The sequence below is a fragment of the Rhinopithecus bieti genome, unplaced genomic scaffold (assembly GCF_001698545.2).
Source record: "Rhinopithecus bieti isolate Rb0 unplaced genomic scaffold, ASM169854v2 scaffold_4180, whole genome shotgun sequence".
Lineage (NCBI taxonomy): Eukaryota > Metazoa > Chordata > Mammalia > Primates > Cercopithecidae > Rhinopithecus > Rhinopithecus bieti.
The window spans coordinates 422,612-444,182 of NW_016804388.1; the positions used below are offsets into that span (position 1 = coordinate 422,612).

Below are 21,571 nucleotides of genomic sequence, written 5' to 3' on the forward strand. Positions count from 1 at the left end.
AAAAAAAAAAAAAAAAAAAAAAAAAAAAAAAGGCTGGTTCCCTAGCATCCTCCAAAATTAACAATATCATGAAATACTATTTTGTCTGTTTAGTGGAGAGGGGAGTGAGTTTGAGCCATTGTGAGCCAATAACTTAAACACATTTGATACATTTTAATCATCTGCGTCATTAGACAGAGAGAGTCTAACCAAATACTGTATATTCTCACTTACAGGGTGGGAGCTAAACTTTGGGTACACACAGACACAAAGATCGGGACAATAGGCACTAAGGACTCCAAGCGGGGGTTGAGGGGAAGAGCTGAAAAACCACCTATTGGAGTACTGTGCTCACTAACTGGGTGATGGGATTATGAGAAGCCTAAACTTTAGCATGATGCAACATACTCATGTAACAAACCTGTACATGTACCTCCTGAATCTAAAATTTAAAATAAATATAGTCATACATAACAAAAAAACTGCAAACAAAAATACAAGGTTTTATGTAACCATATTAATTTTACATCTGTATCTCCTTTCAACCATGCCAAAAACTGTTTCTTAATATAATTAATCTGTTGGATATAATTTCACAATATCCACGCAAGTCTCAAAATAACAATGCCAGCACAACTGCCAAAAAAAATGACTGAAAATAGTTTAAGATTTATATTTCTTTTTATTCTTACAGTACATTCTACCAGAAATAGTCAAATTATGGTGTTTTAAACTCACATGGTTCCTTTATGTGTGGTTATGCTACTGATCAGGAACCCAGGTTCGTTCCTTTTATTTCATTTTTTCTTGTTTAGGAGTTGTTTCTAAAACTGAGTTTCATTTATAATTATATAAAATGATTCTAAAGTCAGGTCTATAAGTGAAGTTTCACATAAATCTAGCCTTTATTCTGTTCCTCCACTCTATTTCCTCCCTTCTATTTTTTAATAGGTAAGCATTTATTTTTTAATTTTATATTTTATCTTTACATCTTTTTAAAATAAAAGTATATAATAGCAGCATAATACACACATTTTCTTCACTTACTTTTTTTGCACTTAATATAGTGAAGATCTTGCTATAAGAACACACAACCCTATTCCCTTCTACAACTGCTTAATACTTCATGGTACAGATGAATCACCATTTTTTATTATTTATTTATTTATTTAGAGATGGAGTCTCGCTCTGTCACCCAGGCTGGAGTGCAATGGTGCGATCTCGGCTCACTGCACAAAGGACAATACTAAGAAATGCTTTCTGCTAATTATATCAGAAAATATATGAAAATATCTTCTAGAAAATACAAGTGACCAAAACCAATTTCAAAAGAACAAAAAACCTGAACATAATCTTGAGAAAAATATCAGTAAAACTCTACCCACAAAAAACAGCAGGCCCACAGCCTTTCACAGGTAGATTTGTTTCAAACTTTCGAAAACATCTAATCTTCCGATAATAGGGCAACAGGCAAGTTCCCCAATGCATTTATAAGACCAGAAGGTTTTCTATTTCTTGAACAATTCAGTGCAATAGCCGTTAAGTGGGACAGAACAAGTTCCATGTCCTGGGAGAGGCCAAGGTCACCTGAGTGGGGTGAAAGCTCTAGCAACGGGAGAAGGGTGACTGCACAGACAAGCCAGTTATGGGGGACATCGCAGCCCAGGTGGGAAGCTAAGCGCACCCATGTGGGACGGAGTGGCAGCGAGGAGAGTGGATTGGTTATTTACAAGGGGAATTAATCAAATAAGGAAATATGGTAAAGATAATAGGCACTGAGTTTCTCAAACCAGAATACACACGGTGCTGCTGTATTGCAAATGGCAGTCTAATGTAATCTCATAGTCTTCAGTGCTGTGTAGATGACTGATGGATAGATATCCTATAATTGCATCACCTAGAGGGCTGGGAGCAATGATATTCTCAGTAGGCATGAGCCAACCTAGCAACCTTGTTTCTTTTTTTTTGAGACGGAGTCTCGCTCTGTCACCAGGCTGGAGTGCAGTGGCACAATCTCGGCTCACTGCAACCTCCACCTTCTGGGTTCAAGGGATTTTCCTGCCTCAGCCTCCCAAGTAGCTGGGACTACAGGCGCATGCCACCTCACACCTGTAATCCTAGCACTTTGGGAGGCCAAGGCGGACGGATCACGAGATCAAGAGATCGAGACCATTCTGGTCAACGTGGTGAAACCCTGTCTCTACTAAAAATGCAACTTTGTTTCTCAATTCCATTCTCCACAAAAAGAAACCAGAGTTCTTTAGGGAAAGGATTAATTCCAGGTCTAGGGCAGGAGAGCTGAAGACTGAACTCCTGGCCAGGCGCGGTGGCTCACGCCTATAATCCCAGCACTTTGGGAGGCGGAGGCGGGCGGATCACGAGGTCAGGAGATGGAGACCATCCTGGCTAACATGGTGAAATCCCCATCTTTACTAAAAACACAAAAAAATTAGCTGGGTGTGGTGGGGGGTACCTGTAATCCCAGCTACTCCTGAGGCTGAGGCAGGAGAATCGCTTGAACCCAGGAGGCGGAGCTTGCAGTGAGCTGAGATCGCACCAATCCACTACAGCCTAGGTGTCAGAGCGGGACTCTGTCTAAAAAAAAAAAAAAAAAAAAAAAAAAAAAAAAACTCCCTCTCTTTTGGTGCTATCAAGTAAGGAAATACTCAATAAATGATGTTGGGGGCATGTTAAAGATGCAAACGCCAGCTTTAAGGGGTTCCCACTGGCCAAATCAGTGATAATTTGAGTATCGGAATATGTAATGATAATAAGAGATTAGATAATAAGTTAATGATAAGAGACCCATGGGTCTATACAAAGTCTCAAAGTATCTCCCCCAAGTTATTTACCTTAAAGGAGAAAACTTCGCAGTGAAGGCACATGACACCTTAACCAAAGTGATCAAAGTTTCAAAATAACAGGACAAATTGAAATTTTGTGTCACCTGACAGGATCCAAAAATAACACAGCACTGCTTCTGTGATATTTTTCCCAAAGATGCATAATTCAAATCCGATCATGAAGAAACAGCAGACAAACCCCAGCTGAAGGATGTTCTACAGAAAACAGGCCTGTATTCTCCAAGGGAAGGTTATGATGGTCAAGGAAAGACTGAGGAACTATTGGCAATAGGAAGGAGACTAAAGAATCATAACTAAATAGTTCAGGGAACAAATTATTTTGCATTGGGCTTGCAACTTTTCTGTAAATTTAAGGTTATCTCTAAGTAAATTAGCATGACCTCAAAAATAATGATAATATATGAAAATTAAAGACTAAACCCCCTTATGTCAAAAGATGCAAAATTATATATTTTGAGCTATATGTATTTAAAAATTTTATCAGCAAGTGTTTGGCTCTAAAATGCAAGAATGTTTAGATATCAGAAACCTCTATGTGTTATTATACCAAAGTATATGCCCAAAAAACAAATTTACAGAGTAAATAAGAAATTTTAATCATATTAGCAGGTGAATAAAGAGCATATATAAATCCAAAGTCATTCATAGTTTTTCTAAACCTCTCTAAGCAAGCTAGGACTGAAGGGGTAAATAAATAGCTCAATAAAAGGTATTTATAGGGGGAAAAAACTCTAACAGCAAACATCACACTCTATGGCAAAAGTTAAACATTATTTCCTTTAAAATCAAGAATAAGGAATCAGAAACATCTTTACAGCCTGCTGTAACTGCTTCTTTTCAGTAAGATACTGCATTTTCAGCCAATGCAAAAAAGACTAAAAGCCTTTAAGAATCGAAAAAGAAAACACATATGATGCTAAAGAATTATAGGCTGGGCACGGTGGCTCATGCCTGTAATCCCAGCACTTTAGGAGGCTGAGGCGGGCGGAGTACCTAAGGTCAGGTTCCAGACCACCCTGGCCAACATGGCAAAACCCTGTCTCTACTAAAAGTACAAAAATTAGCTGGGTGTGGTGGCAAGTGCCTGTAATCCCAGCTACTCAGGAGGCTGAGGCAGGAGGCAGGAGAATCGCTTGAATCCGGGAGGCAGAGATTGCAGTGAGCCAAGACAGAGTCACTGCACTCCAGCATGGGCGACAAGAGCGAGACTCCGTCTCAAAAAAAAAAAAAAAAAAAAAAAGAATTAAGAATTATAGTATGGTATATGCAAAGGGATACCAAAGAAACCAATTCAGTCCTATCCATAAACTTATCTATATATATGGGACATTGCTATAGAATACTGAGTGTCATAAATCAGTGTGGAAAGAATAAATGATGAAAAATTGGTGCTAGGCTATCTATATAGGAAAAATACAAAACCTATTTCCATACCTCACATCATACACAAAAGCAGATTAAAAGCATAAAATGTGCAGATCAAAACTTTGAACACTTAGGGAAAAAATGCAGAAAACATCTTTACAGTTTTAGGATTAGGGGAATTTTTTACAGCACTATACACAAATGTAGCTCTTATAAACACTGATGATTGTTACACATTAAGGTCAAATGATCTGTATGACCAAAAGAAGTGAAAATGTGGGAGAAGGTATTGGCACTAGATAGAGCAGACCATGGATTAACACGTAGAACATATAAAGATGTCTTACAAATCAATAGAAATGGGTCTAAGACATGAAACCTGACAGTCAAAAAAGAGTGAGAGTAAAAGATAGGCAGATACTTAGTATCACTAGTAAGCAACAGGTACAAGTTAATACCATAATAAATTATCATTCCACCCTGCACCAGAATGGCTGAAAAGATACTGAAAAGGCCAAGTGTTCACAGTGGGTGAAGGTTGAGGGCTTGGCAACAAAAACAAAACAAAACTGTATAAAATGTTGGTAGGAGTGTAACTTGACACAAGCTCAAGAACAGTTTGGCAAAAGTCCCTGATTGCTCCATTTGTTTCTGGCTGGAGAAACTCACACATGTGCCTAAAGAAGTACTGTACAATGCCTGCAAATCTCAAAGAACTGGAAAGACCTTAACTGTCTAGCCATTAAGGAATGGATAAAGTTATTTTTCCCCCATAAAAGAACAATTAAAATGAGTGAATCAGGTCTACATATATCCACATGGCTGAATCTCAAATACATAATGGTCAGAACAGCAAGTTGCATAAAGACACATGTAATATCGCTTATACAAATCATGAAAGCCCACAAAATAAAACTCTATATTGGTTATGTATCTATACCTGTGTAGTAAAATCATAAAGTCATACACCAGCCCGATAGCCGCAGACTTCTGTTATCTCTGGGGAGGGTGAGGAGGAAAAGATATAAGGCCTTGGTGTGGCCTCTGATGTTTCGTATTTTGAAATTTGAAACAAGATTATTGATGGTAAATTGTTAACACCTCTGAGAAAAGCGGGGGGAATTTTGCCTCAGATATAACCGGTGGTGACTGCTGGGTAATAATTTTTACTATACAGGTGAGAATGTGAGTATCAGAGGGCACGAGGAGGAGAAAGCTGAGTCAGGGAGGTAAGGGGACCAGGAGGCAGGAAGCAATTTATACACTGAAATAAAATGCAGATCAAGAAGAAATGCCTATAAGGACCAAACATCTTCCACTGAGGAAACAAATGCAAACCCCAATTCAACAGAATGAAATAAAACCCAGTAACCTATCACATTCCTCCATACTCACTACAGACTCTTTCAAATGACATTCAGTCCAGTGTCGATGAAGTTCACTTTTCCCCCCGAGTGAAAAATAGCTGCCTTCTTTCAAGGTTAATTTGCAGCACCCCCCCCAAAACAATTATACTTACTTACCCACTGAATAAAACGTGTTGAATCTTTGCATTAAAAACAGCATCTGCTACATGTAATGGAGAAATACAAAGGGACTATGAACTCTTCTAGTTCATCTAGTCCATAAAACCAACTATTATATAGCTATCATTTTTCTCATTTTACAGATAAAGAAACAGATTCAGACAGCTTAAAACCTACCACCACATCACCATGCTGACAAGTTAGCACGAGCCGTAATTCAAATTCAGTTTGCCAGACAGCCCCAAGACCCACACCCTTTTACCTATACCTAACTCCCTATGAGGTAGATCTTATGTCCTGCTCTTACTGTTCTATGTGGGCTATACTCACCATACACCTTATATTTATTTCCCCATACAATAGAGTCAGATTAGTGGAATATACTTTTTGAACCAGTAATTGCTCTCCTAGGAACGATTTGGAAAACAAGATAAAGAAAAGTTATATTTAAAAAGTGGCAGTTCCAGACTGAGAATAAAAAATAAAAACATTAAAGAATAACAAGCAAATTCCTCCACATCAGGGACCAAACCCATTTTACAGGTCAAGAAACATCTGCATACAAACTAAGGAACCTACGTAAATTCCTATACTAGTGATGGTGGGGCCAGGATCTGAACCCAGGCAGTCTGATTCCCAAGCAGGCATGTTAATGGTTACGCTAGTGTTTTATAAGCCTTTTTGGGATCCACAGTAGAAATATATTTTAACTCATGATCCTGTACACCCACACACAAAAGTGAAACAACTTCTACACAACAACATTGACCTCAATATGCAGCAAAAACTTTAAGATGCTGATTTCGTCATGAAATTGTCTCATGGCCCACGATTTAAAAAACACACAATGCTTCAGTGCTTCAAAAATACAGTATTTATTGTAGTAACTAGAGGAGCAAGTAGAAAAAAACTAAGTGGAACTGCATGTTTAGCAACAGAGCTGAGTAATTATGAATATAAACAATTGCTATATGGAGAAAATACATCACGTTCATTAGAACCATGAATAATACTTACATACGTAGGAAATATAGAAAAAATAAAATAGGTTAAGGTAATAAGGATATAGGCAATTACGTTTTATTTTAATTTTATAAAACTTTCATTTTCCTTACAAACTGGGGTGCTTGAGAGACCCGATAATAGCTTTTTTATTTTTTTTATTTTCTTGGCACCAAAGCAACTTACTTATGTGTTCCTTCTCGCATATCTGTTTCAGATCATAGTCAAGTTTTCCATTCGTTTTACTAAGTTAGGAAAAGTTTTTATACCAAAAAAAGTAAAATCAAAGCAAAACACATCCTTCTTTGTTTATAGATGAAAATCTGGAACCAAATAACACAACATTAAAAGAACAAAACTTTGCAAACACATCCTAAAGCTACACACATTGAAGCGCTACAGAAATATGCTTCCTGGGTTCGTTCTCCCTTCCCCCGCTCCTCCGCACTGTGCCTTTGGGTCTCAGACCCTTGTCCCAGGGGTCCCTTTGAATCCACCTCAGATTTCACGAGGATGGGGCTGAGCCACTCGGCTGAGGTCTGGCCCTGTTCTCCTCATCTGCCAACGCCTCACAGTACTGCGCTGGCCAGTCCTTGGGGTCTTGATTATGGACTTTGGCCACAAACTTCAGAACTTTCATCTTGCTGGTTTCCAGGTTGGTTCGCGGGCCCCACTGGAATTCGTAGTCCACGGGGTCCGTGTGGGGTATCCGCCGGTATTCCAGGTAACGTTGTCGCACAAAGTCCTCAGTAATGAGTTTCTTTGGATCTCCGAAAACGAAATGCTTCTTGGTGGGGTAGACCCCTAAGCGCCGCAGAAAGTCCCAGACTTCAGTCTCCTTGATGGTGTTGCCCTTCATAAAGATGAGCCCTAGGACGATCATCAGGAGGCCCGTAGTGGGCGTGCCTTGGTCACCCCTCACCTCGGCATCCTCCTCCACCGGCTCCAGGGTGTTGATGAGGATGTAAGTGTTGCTCTTGGGTTCAAGTTCCACCAGCTTATACCCGAAGACGTACTGGAGGCGCTCGGCGGCCCGTTTGAGGAGGTCGGGGAAGATGTCCCTGTAGTCCCCGATGACGTGCTTCAGTATGTCGGCCCGCTTGATCGGAATCTTCTTCTGGTCCTTAATCAGCAAAAACTGCACCAGTTCGGACACTTTCAGCTCCTGCTGCTTTTGGGTCCTGGGCCCCACGGCGGGGGCGGCCTGGGCCCGGCGGGCGCCCTGAGGCGAGGGGCCCTGCGACCCCTGCGAGCCGCCCGGCCCCCGGGAAGTGCTCGGGGCCTCCTCCGCGAAGCCGTCTCTAGGGGCCCGGGCGTCTTTGCCAGCCCGCGAGGCCCCGGAGTTTCCGCCACGGCTCCAGTCGCTGTCCCTCTCGGCCTGGCCGCTAGAGCGACCCCGGTTCCTCGGTTTTTGCAACATGTCACCGGCGACGGGTACGGTGCACGCTCCGGCAAGCAAGCAGCCCCGGCAGGGATTGTGGGTTGGCGACCCGCTAAGGCCGCTGACTGGGCGGGGCCCCAGAAGGGGCGCGCAGTGTCGCTGAGACTGCGTGCTGCGTCATGAAGCCTGCGCCTTGCGTCAGGGCGGCTGGGCGGTGCGTCCGCGCGGCTGCGGGGGGTACCAAAAGGATCAGCGATTTCTGTGCAGCCTTGCAGCAGAATTTCAGTATAGTGAAGTGTTGTTCTTACTAAACCATGCAAGCAGAGAACGAGAACCGAAACTCCTAAACAAGTGTGTCGCTAAATTCAGGACCAGACAGGCGCAGACAAGTTTTACAGATGGTATTATGAGTTTCTAATTCTAAATCGGGAGCCTTTGTAAATGGAAAGATCTCACAGGATGAATGTGTGAGGGGTAAAAAAAGGTGAAGAGGAAGATACGACCGTGGAAGTAAAAGCATTTATTTCTACACAAAATGTAGAAGGACATAAAAAACCCAGAGGGCTCTTAGTTTTCGTCCCTCCGCTCAATTTCATACCCTCCAATCCACTGCCCCCAGTTACTTTCTCTAATGCCCCGTGGAGTCTGTTAAAAACAAAAGTCTGCTGCAGGCTTTCCGCGCCAGCAGGACTTCGGTTTCACTATTTCCGTATGTATATTCTCTGCATCAAACTCCTTTAGCTAGACAACTATGAGAAAACCACACAAAACTTGTCAATATTAAGTAAATGTTTTAGCTTGGTCAAATGAGTTTATCCTCTGGAAAACAACTGCCTTCGGCTCACAACCACAATTTTAGCAGAAATGCGTAAGAGGAATGCTGCAAACAAACGTGCACTCTCAAGAGATTACCACTTAATTTTGGGCATCACTGATCAAGAATTGCAATAATGTGGATCTCTTAAATTTCTTAATTCATAATATATTAGCTTTGAGAAAGAAAAGAGAACACAGGGGTATTTATCCCTCATCTATGATGTGTGCAGTCTATGTATATTTTAATTGTGCAACTCAAGTAGCCAAAATGAGTCATTTCATTAACTCAAACCATCAGCAATCTGCTGCTGTCATTACTTCTATAGATCTTAGCAAATTTGTTTCTTCTCTATGTATTGACTTGCAAAGAAGAAACTGAATTTCCCTGTGTCTTTTTAAAGCTACCCAGAAAGTGGATAAACTCTTCAAAGAACCAAATCGAGTTCCTCTTTAATGCAAATATATTCAAAGGAAAGCAATTTAGAACACATTATCTGAATAATAGCATCAAACACAACCTTATTAAAATTTTGTTAAATGTTAGTAGCATAACACATTTGTTTGTAATTCAGTAGGAAAATGCAATCTGATAATGGCACTGGAACTGCTATAGTAAATGTAAAATCATATTCCGTGAACTAATGCGAGTATGCTAAAATCTGATACGCAATGAGTAATAACTTACTGTTCCACACAAGATACAACTAGATCCTCAGGCATCAAGCTTAATGACAAAGGCCTACTACGAAAAACAAATGTATTATCAAGGTATTCATTTTTTTACAATGAGAAAATTCATCTGCTTCAGTTTCCTTGCAAATTAAAATTTGGACTTAGGTTCATAAAAGCTTCCTGCCATCTAGAATTCTGCAAAAGGTCCCTACCACAGGATGTGGATGGTCTACCTGGAGTCAAAAAAGTTCAGCGACCAAGATATAAGGGGAAAGTGGAAAATTAAATAAAAGCTATTGTCAACAATTGGGCTGGTTTTTCAGTGCTGTTTCTTGCTAAGGTATTCACTTACGTCACCAAGCAGTCCACCAATCAGGCTACCCCTGTGACTGTGAAAATCAGCAGTGTCCTCCAGCAGCACTCTTACCTAGAGTGCTGCTTTGAATGTCATTACCTAGAGTGCTTTCTTACCTTTGAATGTCATTACTCAAAATAGAGGAGAAGAGATGCCAGTTTTTAAGTCTCAAAACATCTCTCTATGCTCTGTCCAGAGGAATGCAGGTGAGAAAATGCAGACATAAAATAAGAGTATTAGAATGAAGTTTAGGCCCTGCATGGAGAAGTCATCCAGACCCATATTCCACCTTGGATTACTACTGGAAGCTATAGATGTTTGGGGAGAAACTGGTGAAAACAATACTAACATTAGTAACAATAATATAACTGACAACAGTCAATGATTATATAGTAGTTGCTGCTCCATCTCCATGTCTGCAGTTTCACTTTCTGTGGTTTCAGTTACCTGCAGTCAACTACAGTCTGAAAATATTAAGATACTTTCAGAGAGAAATCACAGTATAACTTATTACACTATATTATATTTGTTCTACTTTATTGTTAGTGTCAACTGAAGGATGATGAGTTTCATAAATTTGGAAAGAGCGTTATTTCTCATAAAGCGTTACAGTCTGTGGGGTGGCCATTCCAAAAGGCTGGGAAGCAAAACCTCATGCTAGAAGCCAGAAACAGACACTTCAACGGAGGGGCAAAGGGAGCACGAATCTATGCAGAGTGGGGTGGCCAAGTATACATATTTAATGAGCTATAGGAGAAGTCATGAATGTTTATGCAAGGAGAAACATATTCCAAATGTTTGGAACCCATATTCCAAAACTGGCAGTTAGCATGATCCAGGGTAGGAGTTTTCGGACCCTCTGACATCAAAAGGTGAAGCAGAGGACATGAAAACCCTGACTGCACGTCTTCCATAGACTGGCCATAACTACTTCATGGCTGGTAGTCTTTTACCAGTAAGAACTGCTGGGCAGTTGTGCCAAAACTCCAAAAGGGAGGGGTAGCATCAGGTGGTTGGTTGATACCAGTGGTGGAGTCTTGAAAGGGCTGATTTCTGTCTAGCTCTTAGGGAAGAAAGCCTAATGGCATTTAGAGCGGGAGAGGGTTTCCAAGGTTATTCTGGGGTCCCCTTGGTCAAGAAGGGGTCTGTTCAGTCAGCTGGAGGGCTTAAGATTTCATTTTTATTTCTCATTAATTATTGTTAATCTCTACTGTGACTAATTTATAAACAAAACTTTTTTTTTTTTTTTTTTCTGAGATGGAGTTGCACTCTTTTGCCACTGCACTGGAGTGCAGTGTCATGAGCTTGGCTCAGTGCAACCTCCGCCTCCCGGGTTCAAGAGATCCTCCCATCTCAGCCTCCTGAGTAGCTAGGATTACAGGTGTGTACCACCATGCCTTGCTAATTTTTTTTTGTATTTTTAATAGAGATGGGGTTTCACCATGTTAGCCAGGCTGGTCTCGAACTCCTGAACTCAAGTGATCCATCCACCTCGGCCTCCCAAAGTGCTAGGATTACAGGTGTGAGCCACCGCTCCTGGCCTAAATTAAATTTTATCATAGGTTCGTGTAATGATTAATGTTGAGTGTCAACTTGATTGGATTGAAGGAAGCAGAGTATTATTCCTGAGTGTGTCTGTGAGGGTGTTGTCAAAGGAGATTAACATTTGAGTCAGTGGACTGGGAGAGGCAGACCCACCCTCAATCTGGGTGGGCACCATCTAATCAGCTGCCAGCGTGGCTAGAATAAAGCAGGCAGAAGAACGTGGAAGGACTTGACTTGCTGAGTCTTCTGGTCTTCATCTTTCTCCCGTGCTGGATGCCTCCTGCCCTTGAACATCCGACTCCAAGTTCTTCAGCTTTTGGATTCTTGGACTTACACTAGTGGTTTGCCAGGCGCTCAAGGGTCTTCAGCCACAGACTGAAGGCTGCACTGTTGGATTCCCTACTCTTGAGGTTTTGGGACTCGGACTGGCTCCCTTACTCCTCAGCTTGCAGACAGCCTATTGTGGGGCTTCACCCTGTGATCATGTGAGTCAATACTCCTTAATAAACTCCCCTTTATATATACATCTATCCTATGAATTCTGTCCCTCTAGAGAACCCTGCCTAATACAGTATGCATCTATGTATAGGGGAAAACATTGTGTACTTAGGGTACACAATGTACCTAATTGTGTGTCCACGATTTCAGGCATCCACTGATGGTCTTGGAACACATCCTCCACAGATAAGGGGGGACTACTAGACCTTATTCCAGGTAGTTTACAGGTATGACTTCATTTAATCCCCACAACAAACCTATGAGGCATGTGCATTTATTATGTTTCTCTTCTCACAAACAGGCACAGGAGAAAATTATTAAGTTTTGAGGTTCTACAGCAAGTAAGTGGTAGGTCTGGGATCTGAACACAGCCAATCTGCCTCCAGAGACTGGGCTTTTAACTGTATCCTGATTCAGAGCAAACATTGACATGGTGTCCTTGAAAAAGTAAGGGCTTTTGGATCAGATGAACTAACATTAGAAACCTGTATGATACTGGCAGAGCTACTGAAACACCTCCACGCTCCAGTCTCCAAGTCAACAAAATGAGTCAACTAATCCTGGCACCAAGATTAAGTGAGTACCTAGCACAGGGCCTGGCAGGGTAGTTAACAGTTTCCTTCTTTCCAGGGATTTCTGTTAAGGAAAATAGTTGAGGACTACACAAAGTTGTGTATACTGCAGGGGAGACAAAACCTTCCCTCCACCCTCAAAGGGTCCCAGCTGGACCTGAGACTTAAATGGACATAAAATAGATTAACAGGAGAAAAGCATTCAAACTTCATTTAAGTTTTACAGGACATAGGAGCGCTCTTTAGGGAAATGAAGACCCAAAGAAGTGGCAAAACCTAAATGCTTTTACATTTGGTTGAACAAAGAGAGGTAACTGTGGGAAAAGTCAATTATGTGGGGAGGATAAAGGGAGATAATTATTTTAACAAAGTTGTTTGTACAGAATTCACTTGGCTTTGACTCCGCATTGAGTAATGTTTCTTTCCTCTCGGTACAGTAAAGCTATTTTCACATGGGAGTTTTATCGCCTGCTTTCAGGAAGAAAAGAGGAAATTCAAATGGCCTTCTTGCATCTGCTATTTTTCAAGTGCCTTTAGCTCAAAGTAATCCTTATGCCAAAGTGGCATATTTTGGGCATATTCTGCCATCTTTCAGTAGAACGATGAGAAAGATGTTCACTGCAGCAAAACACATGTACACAAAAATCAAAAGAGCTGAAAAGAAATACATATATCAAGGTGCTATTAAAGTTAATTTGCTTTTAAAAATCAAAATCAACCCTGATTTTCTTGCTTGGGAGATGAATGAAAAATATATTTTCAATGAAGTGTCACTTCAAAGTGACACTATGCCATAGCAGCTATGCACATTCACATGTTCAATAAATTCAGTGTGATTTGAATATGGCACTTGTGACTTTCTGTTCAGGCAGTGAAGTCACAAAGACAAGTGGCTAAAAAAGAAAAACATTTTCAAACACTTTATGTTAATGACCTTCATGCTTTTATTACTAGACCCAAAAGAAAAAATCAAAATTCTTTGAGGCAAAAGCTAAGCTAGCTAAGATTTCAAGTGCAAAGGACAAGGAAATGCCTACTACAAATTGCTCTTTAGATGTTTACAGTAATTAAATGTTTTGTCTTTTCGATAGCAAATGCCTGCCAAGAAACTCTAATCATCTTTATTATTTACTAGATTCTCCTCTTCATTCATGGTATTGCTTGTGAATCAGAAAACGCTTTCATTTTCTGACAGCAACACAGTGCTACAAGCAGGTGAGGACTTTTTAAGAAGAAAGGCAATGATCAAAGCATGCAGCCACCACATATGAGCTGTTCTCTGCCTTTTCCAGTGGAAGAAAGTGGGCCAATGTGCAGCATGTGAGCAAGGGAGCTGGGAGGCAAATACTATTTTGGTGGGTAGACAGCAGGAAAAGTGATCCAGACATCTTAATGGTTGCAATAAAGTCCCTTGTGTCCACACATTTACGACAGTTACATATATTCATTCATAGCAAAGATCCCTCCTGCTTAGATCACATGGTAGACTACCTAATAACACTTTGTCCCTCATAAATGAATATTTCGATGAAGCAGCAACAGAGTTTTCCTTGGCTGGTGGAAGCGAGTGGAGAGGTGGGCCTTCGTAAGATAGTGCTTTCCAAGCATTGCAGCCATTTGCCCATAAGCCTGGTCTTAGACTCTCTTTTCAAGAAATGCGTCGTCCAGATATCCAGGGCCCTTTACTTTGGAAAATTATTAGGGCCTATTAAGTTATAAAATTACAAACATCCACGGTCTTGATAGTGGTCACTAAGATTCTCTTTGTTTGCTTGGTTGCTAACCCCTCTGTTCTGTATCCTTTCCCTTTAGGAACAGCCTCTTCCCACCTTTAAGAGACCTTAGTATAGGGCTCTGCCTTCCTTTCCTGAGTGCACAGGATGCAGGCCAGACACAGTGACTGGTCCAGAAGTCCAGTCAGCATCCTTCCAGGATATTCGGATAGATATTCTCGCTCCTCTGCGCTAACAAGCTGAGGGGTGATGTAAGCCTAGCCACCTGGGCCCTTGCTTCTGAAAAACCTGCCTCAGGGCGAAGCCAACTCAAAAGAGATCTAGGACGTGGGAAACAATCTTCATGCTGCCATTTGAATCCCTGGATGCTGAGTTCAAGATCAGACTCCTGGAGATAATGAATTACTAGAGCATCTCCTTTTGCTTCATCTGCTTTGAGTTGGTTCCTGTCACTTGAAAGTGAACAAGGTCTGGCTGAATCAGTAGCCAATCCTATTATTCAGGGGAAAAGAGGGTAGTAAGAAATGAAACTTTGGAGCTAGGGAAGGTTAATAATGAGGAGTTTTGAATATAATGAGAGGTGAATTGAAAACAATGTGACATTTTTGTTATGTTTCTTCCCAGTGTTCTGTGGTTGGGGAATGAGCTCATCATTTGAGTTGGTGGCAACAGGGGTAAGGGAGAGACAAATTATGAAGAGCTGTGCTTTTCCATATGGAAAGTATATATGGGCCAGGCACAGTGGCTCACGCCTGTGATCCTGATACTTTGGGAGGCCGGGGCGGGCGGATCACTTGAGGTCAGGAGTTCCAGACGAGCCTGGCCAACATGGCAGAACCCCATCTCTACTAAAATTACAAAAATTAGCCAGGCCTGGTGGCAGGTGCCTGTAGTCCCAGCGACTCGGGAGGCTGAGGCAGGAGTCGCTGAACCCGGGAGGCGGAGCTTGCAGTGAGCCGAGATTGTGTCACTGCACTCCAGCCTGGGCAACGACAGAGCGAGACTCCATCTCAAAGAAAAAAAAAAGTATAAATGAGCTAATCTGGTGATTTATCTTTGCAGAAAGGAGTTTTACACAACTTGGAATATAAATTAAAGCAGCAGTCCCCAACCTTTTTGGTACTAGGGACCCGTTTTGTGGAAGACAATTTTTCCACGGAAGGTGCGGAGGTGGGAGGACGGTTTCAGGATCCCTGCCTGCGCAGTTCACAGTAGGGCTCACGGCCCTATGAGAATCTAATGCTGCCACTTCTCTAACAGGAGGTGGAGCTCGGGCAGTCATGCTCACTCACCTGCCACTCAACTCCTGCTGTATGGCCAGGTTCCTAACAGGCCACGGACTGGTGCTGGTTCACAGCCCGGGGTTTGGGGACCCCTGCCTTAAAGCATCTGCTACTCTAAAGTGTCTGTGTTCTCCATATTTAACCCAAAGCATTTGACCACTTGCTATACCATACAAGTTGCCAGAAACCTCATTCTTCCAGACTACGCTTTGGCCTAAAGTAGAGAGACACGCACAGGAAAGAGCTATGTCCACAAGCAGAGCTGACAAAGCCAATATCCAGACAGGAGCAATGCAGATAGGTTATGAGAAAACTGAACACATTCAAATGGAAAAAAAATAACATTAGAGAAAAAATAAAAATATTCAAGGCAGACAAGAAAGACCCCATGTATGCATACCTGGTGGTCTTGAGGGAGATAACAACCATAAAGAGAGAAAGAGATGACTGTAGGAGTCCTGGGGAGATGGGTTGCCACAGGCCCCGCCTCTCTGATCCCACCCCTGCCCCACCGCAGCTCCCTCCCTTAGACTAATAACCACAGCAGGCATGCTTTCAGGGCTCTGGGTTCTCCAAGATCTGCAGAAGAGAGATCCAGCACAGGGTTCCTCCCTCCCTGAGACACAAGTGAGAGCTTAGCAACTTCATGCGGAGAAGAGGGCTTGCCCCTTCCCAAGGCCTGGGAAAAGCAAGGATGGTGTGGTACTTGTGGGGTCTGTGCTGGCAGAAGCCTGTGTCTCCCTTCTGAGAGAGTCCACAGCTGTCCCCCTTCTGAGAATAGTCCTCCAAGACCCTGTTCCAGGCTGTCGTTCTTCAGGAGAGCCTCACAGGCAGGCCAAGTGCTGCCAGGCCTCAAGGTTGGGAGAGCCAGCAGTTTGCCTCCTGTGAGGCCCGGGCTGCAAGAGGCCCTTCGTGGTACTTCAACAGCATGTAGACAGTGCGCCCTCTGAGGCACCGTGGCCAGAAAAGCAACACCCGCTGGGCCTCCTGCTACTTGCCAGCCTCATACGTTTCCAGAGACTCCCAACAACATGACCCACAGAGGAAAGGGCGAAGCACCGACCCTCTTCCATTTATCCCGCTGGATATCCCTGGCCTCTTTTCTGCAAATCGGTTGACCACAGATGTATGAATTTATTTCTCAATTCTAATCCACGGCTCTACGTGTGCACTGGTTTCCTGGGGCTGCCGAAGCAGAGCGCCACAGCCTGGGGGCTTAAACAACCAAGTGATTCGTCACAGTTCTGGAGGCTCCAAGTCCGAGACCGAGGAGTCAGCATGGTTGGTTCCTGCTGAGGCTTCTCTCCTCGGCCTGCAGATGACCACACTCTCATGGTGTTCTCACCTGGCCCTTCTCTGCGCATGCACATCCCTGAGTCTCTTCCTCCTTTCGTTGACTATAAGGACACCAGTCTATCGGATCAGGGCCCCACTGTAAAGGCCTCATTTTAACTTAATCCACTTCAAGAACTTATTTCCACACACAGTTTGTAAGTCTCAGGTTGAGTCTTTCGAATTCTGGGGGAGACACCGCAGCCCATCACATATGTGGATGTGTGCCCCTGCTACACTGCCTGGTTACTGCACAGTGTTAGTAAGTTTTGAAATTAGAAGGTGTGAGTCCTCCAGTTCTGTTATCTTTCAGGATTATTATGGCTATTCTAGGTCGCTTCCATCTCCATAGGAATTTTAGAATCACCTTGTCAATTCCTGCTAAAAATTTAGTGGAATTTTTTTTTTTTTTTTTTTTTTGAGATGGAGCCTCGCCGTGTCACCAGGCTGGTCTCGCCTCACTGCAACCTCCACCTCCCAGGTTCAAGCGATTCTCCTGCCTCAGCCTCCTGAATAGCTGGGACTACAGGCACGTGCCACCACGCTCAGCTAAGTTTTGTGTTTTTAGTAGAGATGGGGTTTCACCATGTTAGCCAGGATGGTCTCGATCTCTTGACCTCATGATCTGCCCACTTCGGCCTCCCGAAGTGCTAGGATTACAGGCATGAGCCACCGCACCTGGCCTCAGTTGGGATTTTCATAGGGCTTGTTTTGAGTCTGTAGATCAATTTGGGTAGCACTGACATCTTAAAATTAAGTCTACAGATCCACATACATGGGATGCTAGTTAATGTGGACAAGTGAATTTATTACTCCTCCAAAAAACTATTTTTACAAACTTTATATCAACATGAGAAATGATGTTGTAGCTTTCTATCTGGAGGGAGCAAGAAAGTCAGGTGGTGTGTCCTTTGTACATGGGCAACCCAATTTCTTATCTAGACTTTCTTTTGCTCGCCTGGGAAAAAAAAAAAAAAAAAAGATATTGCAGAAATGTGATCATTGCTTTCCTTAGTATGAAAAACTGTTAAAATGAGTAAAGCCTGTGCTGAGCTAGAATTCTCACATTTCTGTTTTGATGTATCTGCATTTCACAGTAAAACCCCTGAGTTATGTATATATGTGATCCTGAAGTACCCATGATTAAAAACAAATATTTCAATCTACCATGTTCAGTTCTATTAGATCATTGAAAAACCTATCTCTACTCCAATTCTCTGAAAACTTGTAAATCATGCTCAGCATAGTGACAACTCCACTAGGAGAGGCTGACCAACTCATTTGTTACGAAGTCCCTGGCCCCCTGAGAGGGGAGCCCCCAGAAACCTAACGTGAAAGGAAACTTCCATTCCTTGAGTTTGCATGATATGCTTTGACTGCTCTGTAGAGCTGTCAAAAGCCTTGAACAGAGAAAATAAGGGAGAATGGCGTTCCAGGAAATAAACAAGCTTAATCTCAGCTGGACAGAAGGAGGTACAAAGGCGGCCTGCGGAAGGAAGAGGCAGGATACGGGGAAGACAGAATGGACTCTGTAACCTCAGGAAAAAATAGCAACCTTATAAATACAAAGATGTTCCCTGGCAGACACATGTCAGCACGTGGATTATAAAAGACAAACCAGCCAACACCCCCCAGGCAAGTGAGAATCACATTCATCAGGAAGAAAGACAGCAGAAGGACCCTGCCGCCTGGTGATGTCTCAGCTGACCTGGCTGCAGCTTTGCCTCCAGCAGCCAGGGAACCCCCATAGGAAGGACAACCCAAAATGCATGAAAGGTTTTCTGATGGTTTGCTGCCCCTTGAGGCTGGCAACACCATCCCTTCATCTGCATGGATAAACTTGGGCACCCTTTTTGAGAAGCAGTACTTTTTTTTTTTTGAGACGCAGTCTCGCTCTGTCTCCCAGGCTGGAGTGCAGTGGTGCAATCTCGGCTCGCTGCAAGCTCTGCCTCCTGGCTTCATGCCATTCTCCTGCCTCAGCCTCCCGAGTAGCTGGGACTACAGGCGCCCACCACCACGCCTGGCTAATTTTTTGTATTTTTTAGTAGAGATGGTGTTTCACCATGTTAGCCAGGATGGTCTCGATCTTCTGACCTCATGATCTGCCCGCCTCAGCCTCCCAAAATGCTGAGATTACAGGTGTGAGCCACTGTGCCCAGCCTTTTTTTTTTTAAGAATTTATTAATCCCACATGTTTGAGACAGGTGGTTGGGAAACCAAATATTAATGAATTAACTGCTTCCTAGGATTCAACCAGTCATTAAAAATGTACCCGTGAAATTTTCTTGAGCTGTTCAATTGTTTATCATTATCCCAGAGGTTCATACTCTTATGTATTTATTTTCCTTTCATATTTACCTCTAAGCAAATTATCTAATTCAACATGGTTATTCTGGATATTTAAAAGCTGTTCATTGGGAAACTTCACATAGTAATGTGAATACACCTGTTATGCTTAATCCTTTGTACTGAGGTGTGATTATTAGATGTAATTTATAGAAATTCTGCTGAACTCACTGTAATTTATTATCCATTTACAGTTTTACCTGATTAGTCTTACTCAAGGATGATATTTTCTAAATGTATAAATAAATAATGCAGCCTATTAAAATGGAGGTTAAACAATAAGCAACGGGTTTACAAGTGGACATGTGACCCAGCTCTGGCCAATGAGGTGCAAGGGATATTTTGGGGGGCATCTGAGAAATGTTTACTTGCTCTTAAAAAGAAGTTATAGGAAAAAAAGAAGGAAAACTTTCCTGTTCTACTGGACCCCCATACCAGGCATCTGCATGTACTGCCTCAAGCAGGGGCAACTGTCTCATGACTGAGTAGAGCTAAGCCACCAAATCAACACACTGAAACTGGCAGAGGGGAAACCCGGAAAGATTCTAGGTCCTTGACTTTGCGAGGCTGCTGAACCAGCTAACCCTGCGGCAGCCCCCCTCTGGACTTGCCATTTGACGTGATAACTTCCTTCATTACTGAAGCTTGTGTGAATTGGTTTATATCACTTGCAGGCAAAAGCCACCCCAAAGCCTCCCAGGTGACATCTGTAGACTGAGGAGTCCCAACAAGAGGAACAGACTTCACCTGGTGAAGCTGTGCCAACCCACTCCACCTGTCTCTGAGATCTACGGATATTTGAATGTAAGCATGAAATGCTGCTCAAGTTCAGGTAGACTACAGCTCAAGAATGTGAGACTACAGGTTGGTAGTCTGCCTCCCTCTCTAAGGCAAAGAGATGTTTCGATATTACCTGGGACCTGAGAAAGGGGGAAGGTCTATGGTTTGCCCAGATAGCTCAAGTCTGTAGGTTAGACAGCCAGGATTTGTTTGGAAGTTATAAAGACGTATCCTCATATGTCACAGACATCATGTGATATGGTTTGGCTGTGTGCCCACCCAAATCTCATCTTGACTTGTAGCTCCCATAATTCCCATGTGTTGTGGGAGGGACCCCATGGGAGATAACTGAATCATGGGGAAGGTTTCCCCCATACTGTTCTCATGCTGGTGAATAAGTCTCACAAGATCTGATGGTTTCCTAAAGGGAAACTCCTTTCACTTGGTTCTCATTCTCTCTTGTCTGCTACCATGTAAGACGTGTCTTTTGCCTTCTACCATGATGGTGGGGGCTCCCCAGCCACGTGAAATTAACCTCTTTTTTAAGAGGCTTGAAAAAGAGGTCCATTAAACCTCTTTTTCTTTATAAATTACCCAGTCTCGAGTATGTCTTTATCAGCAGCACAAAAACAGACTAATACATTATCCTAACTTGAATGATGCCTATCCTCAGCCAGTGGTCCATTGTGGGTATCCATCAAGTATACTCCATCAAGAAGTTTTCTCCCACTGCACACTGGACCTCAGGGGTTATCACAAGCTCCCCAGCACTCTTCAAATTGTTCCTTGTTTCCAGCAAGTCATCTCTTCTCCACCTACCTCATGAATTCGGTATTTTAGATGCCTGTCACATTGCCTGTTGCTGATCCCTGACTCTTGAGACCCCATGATGTGCTACAATCTTGGCCCCTGAAGAAGACAGGAAGTTTTAATCCGAGGCTCTACAGGGCTTCAGGCATATCAGTCTGTTCTTGTTGCCTGGACTCCTCCAGTACATCCAGGTCTGCCCTTTAACTGTTTCTTGGCTATAACTGGTCTCAATATGGTGATGGCCAGGGGACAGATGAGCTTTGAAAGCCTCAGGCCAACCAGCCAGATGTTCTCTTGCCTCCAGTGGTCACTGATGATGCCTGGTATAGGGGTGTGTCCAGAGGATGACCCACTGTTGCTCCCCATGGCCTATGATAGAGGGTCATGCTCAGACGAGGAGCTGACACCAAAGACCAGAGTCCAGCAAGAATCTATGGACCAAAAGTCAAGCAGTCTGGAGACAGTTTGCATCTCTGGCAGACCCCAGGGTGAGAAGCAGGTATCCCAGGCCACAGTAGGGTCAGCTGGCCTATCTGAGAGCTCTGGAGCAGATGAGAGGGAGCCCGTCCTGCACACTTGAAAGAGAAGTTGCAAGGTAATACTGAGGACAATTAAACTCTGCTTGATTCTGAAAAGACTATTCCCCACCCTCACCATTAGGAGAAGAGACAGTGTAGTTTGCCAGTGCAACTGTGGAGGGGAAACAATCACA

The 21,571-nt window shown here is 42.9% G+C and overlaps 2 protein-coding genes across 2 annotated transcripts in view; both read right to left on the reverse strand.

Annotated features, from left to right (window-relative positions):
- ENTREP2 (endosomal transmembrane epsin interactor 2) overlaps positions 1 to 21,571 on the reverse strand; it is a 317,089-nt gene that overhangs the window by 137,338 nt on the left and 158,180 nt on the right. The gene's annotated exons all lie outside the window — the stretch shown is intronic.
- On the reverse strand, positions 6,589 to 8,299 carry NSMCE3 (NSE3 component of SMC5/6 complex). Its single transcript, XM_017867688.1, has one exon. The coding sequence runs from the start codon at positions 8,154 to 8,156 to the stop codon at positions 7,242 to 7,244; it is 915 nt and encodes a 304-aa protein (XP_017723177.1). The 5' UTR covers positions 8,157 to 8,299; the 3' UTR covers positions 6,589 to 7,241.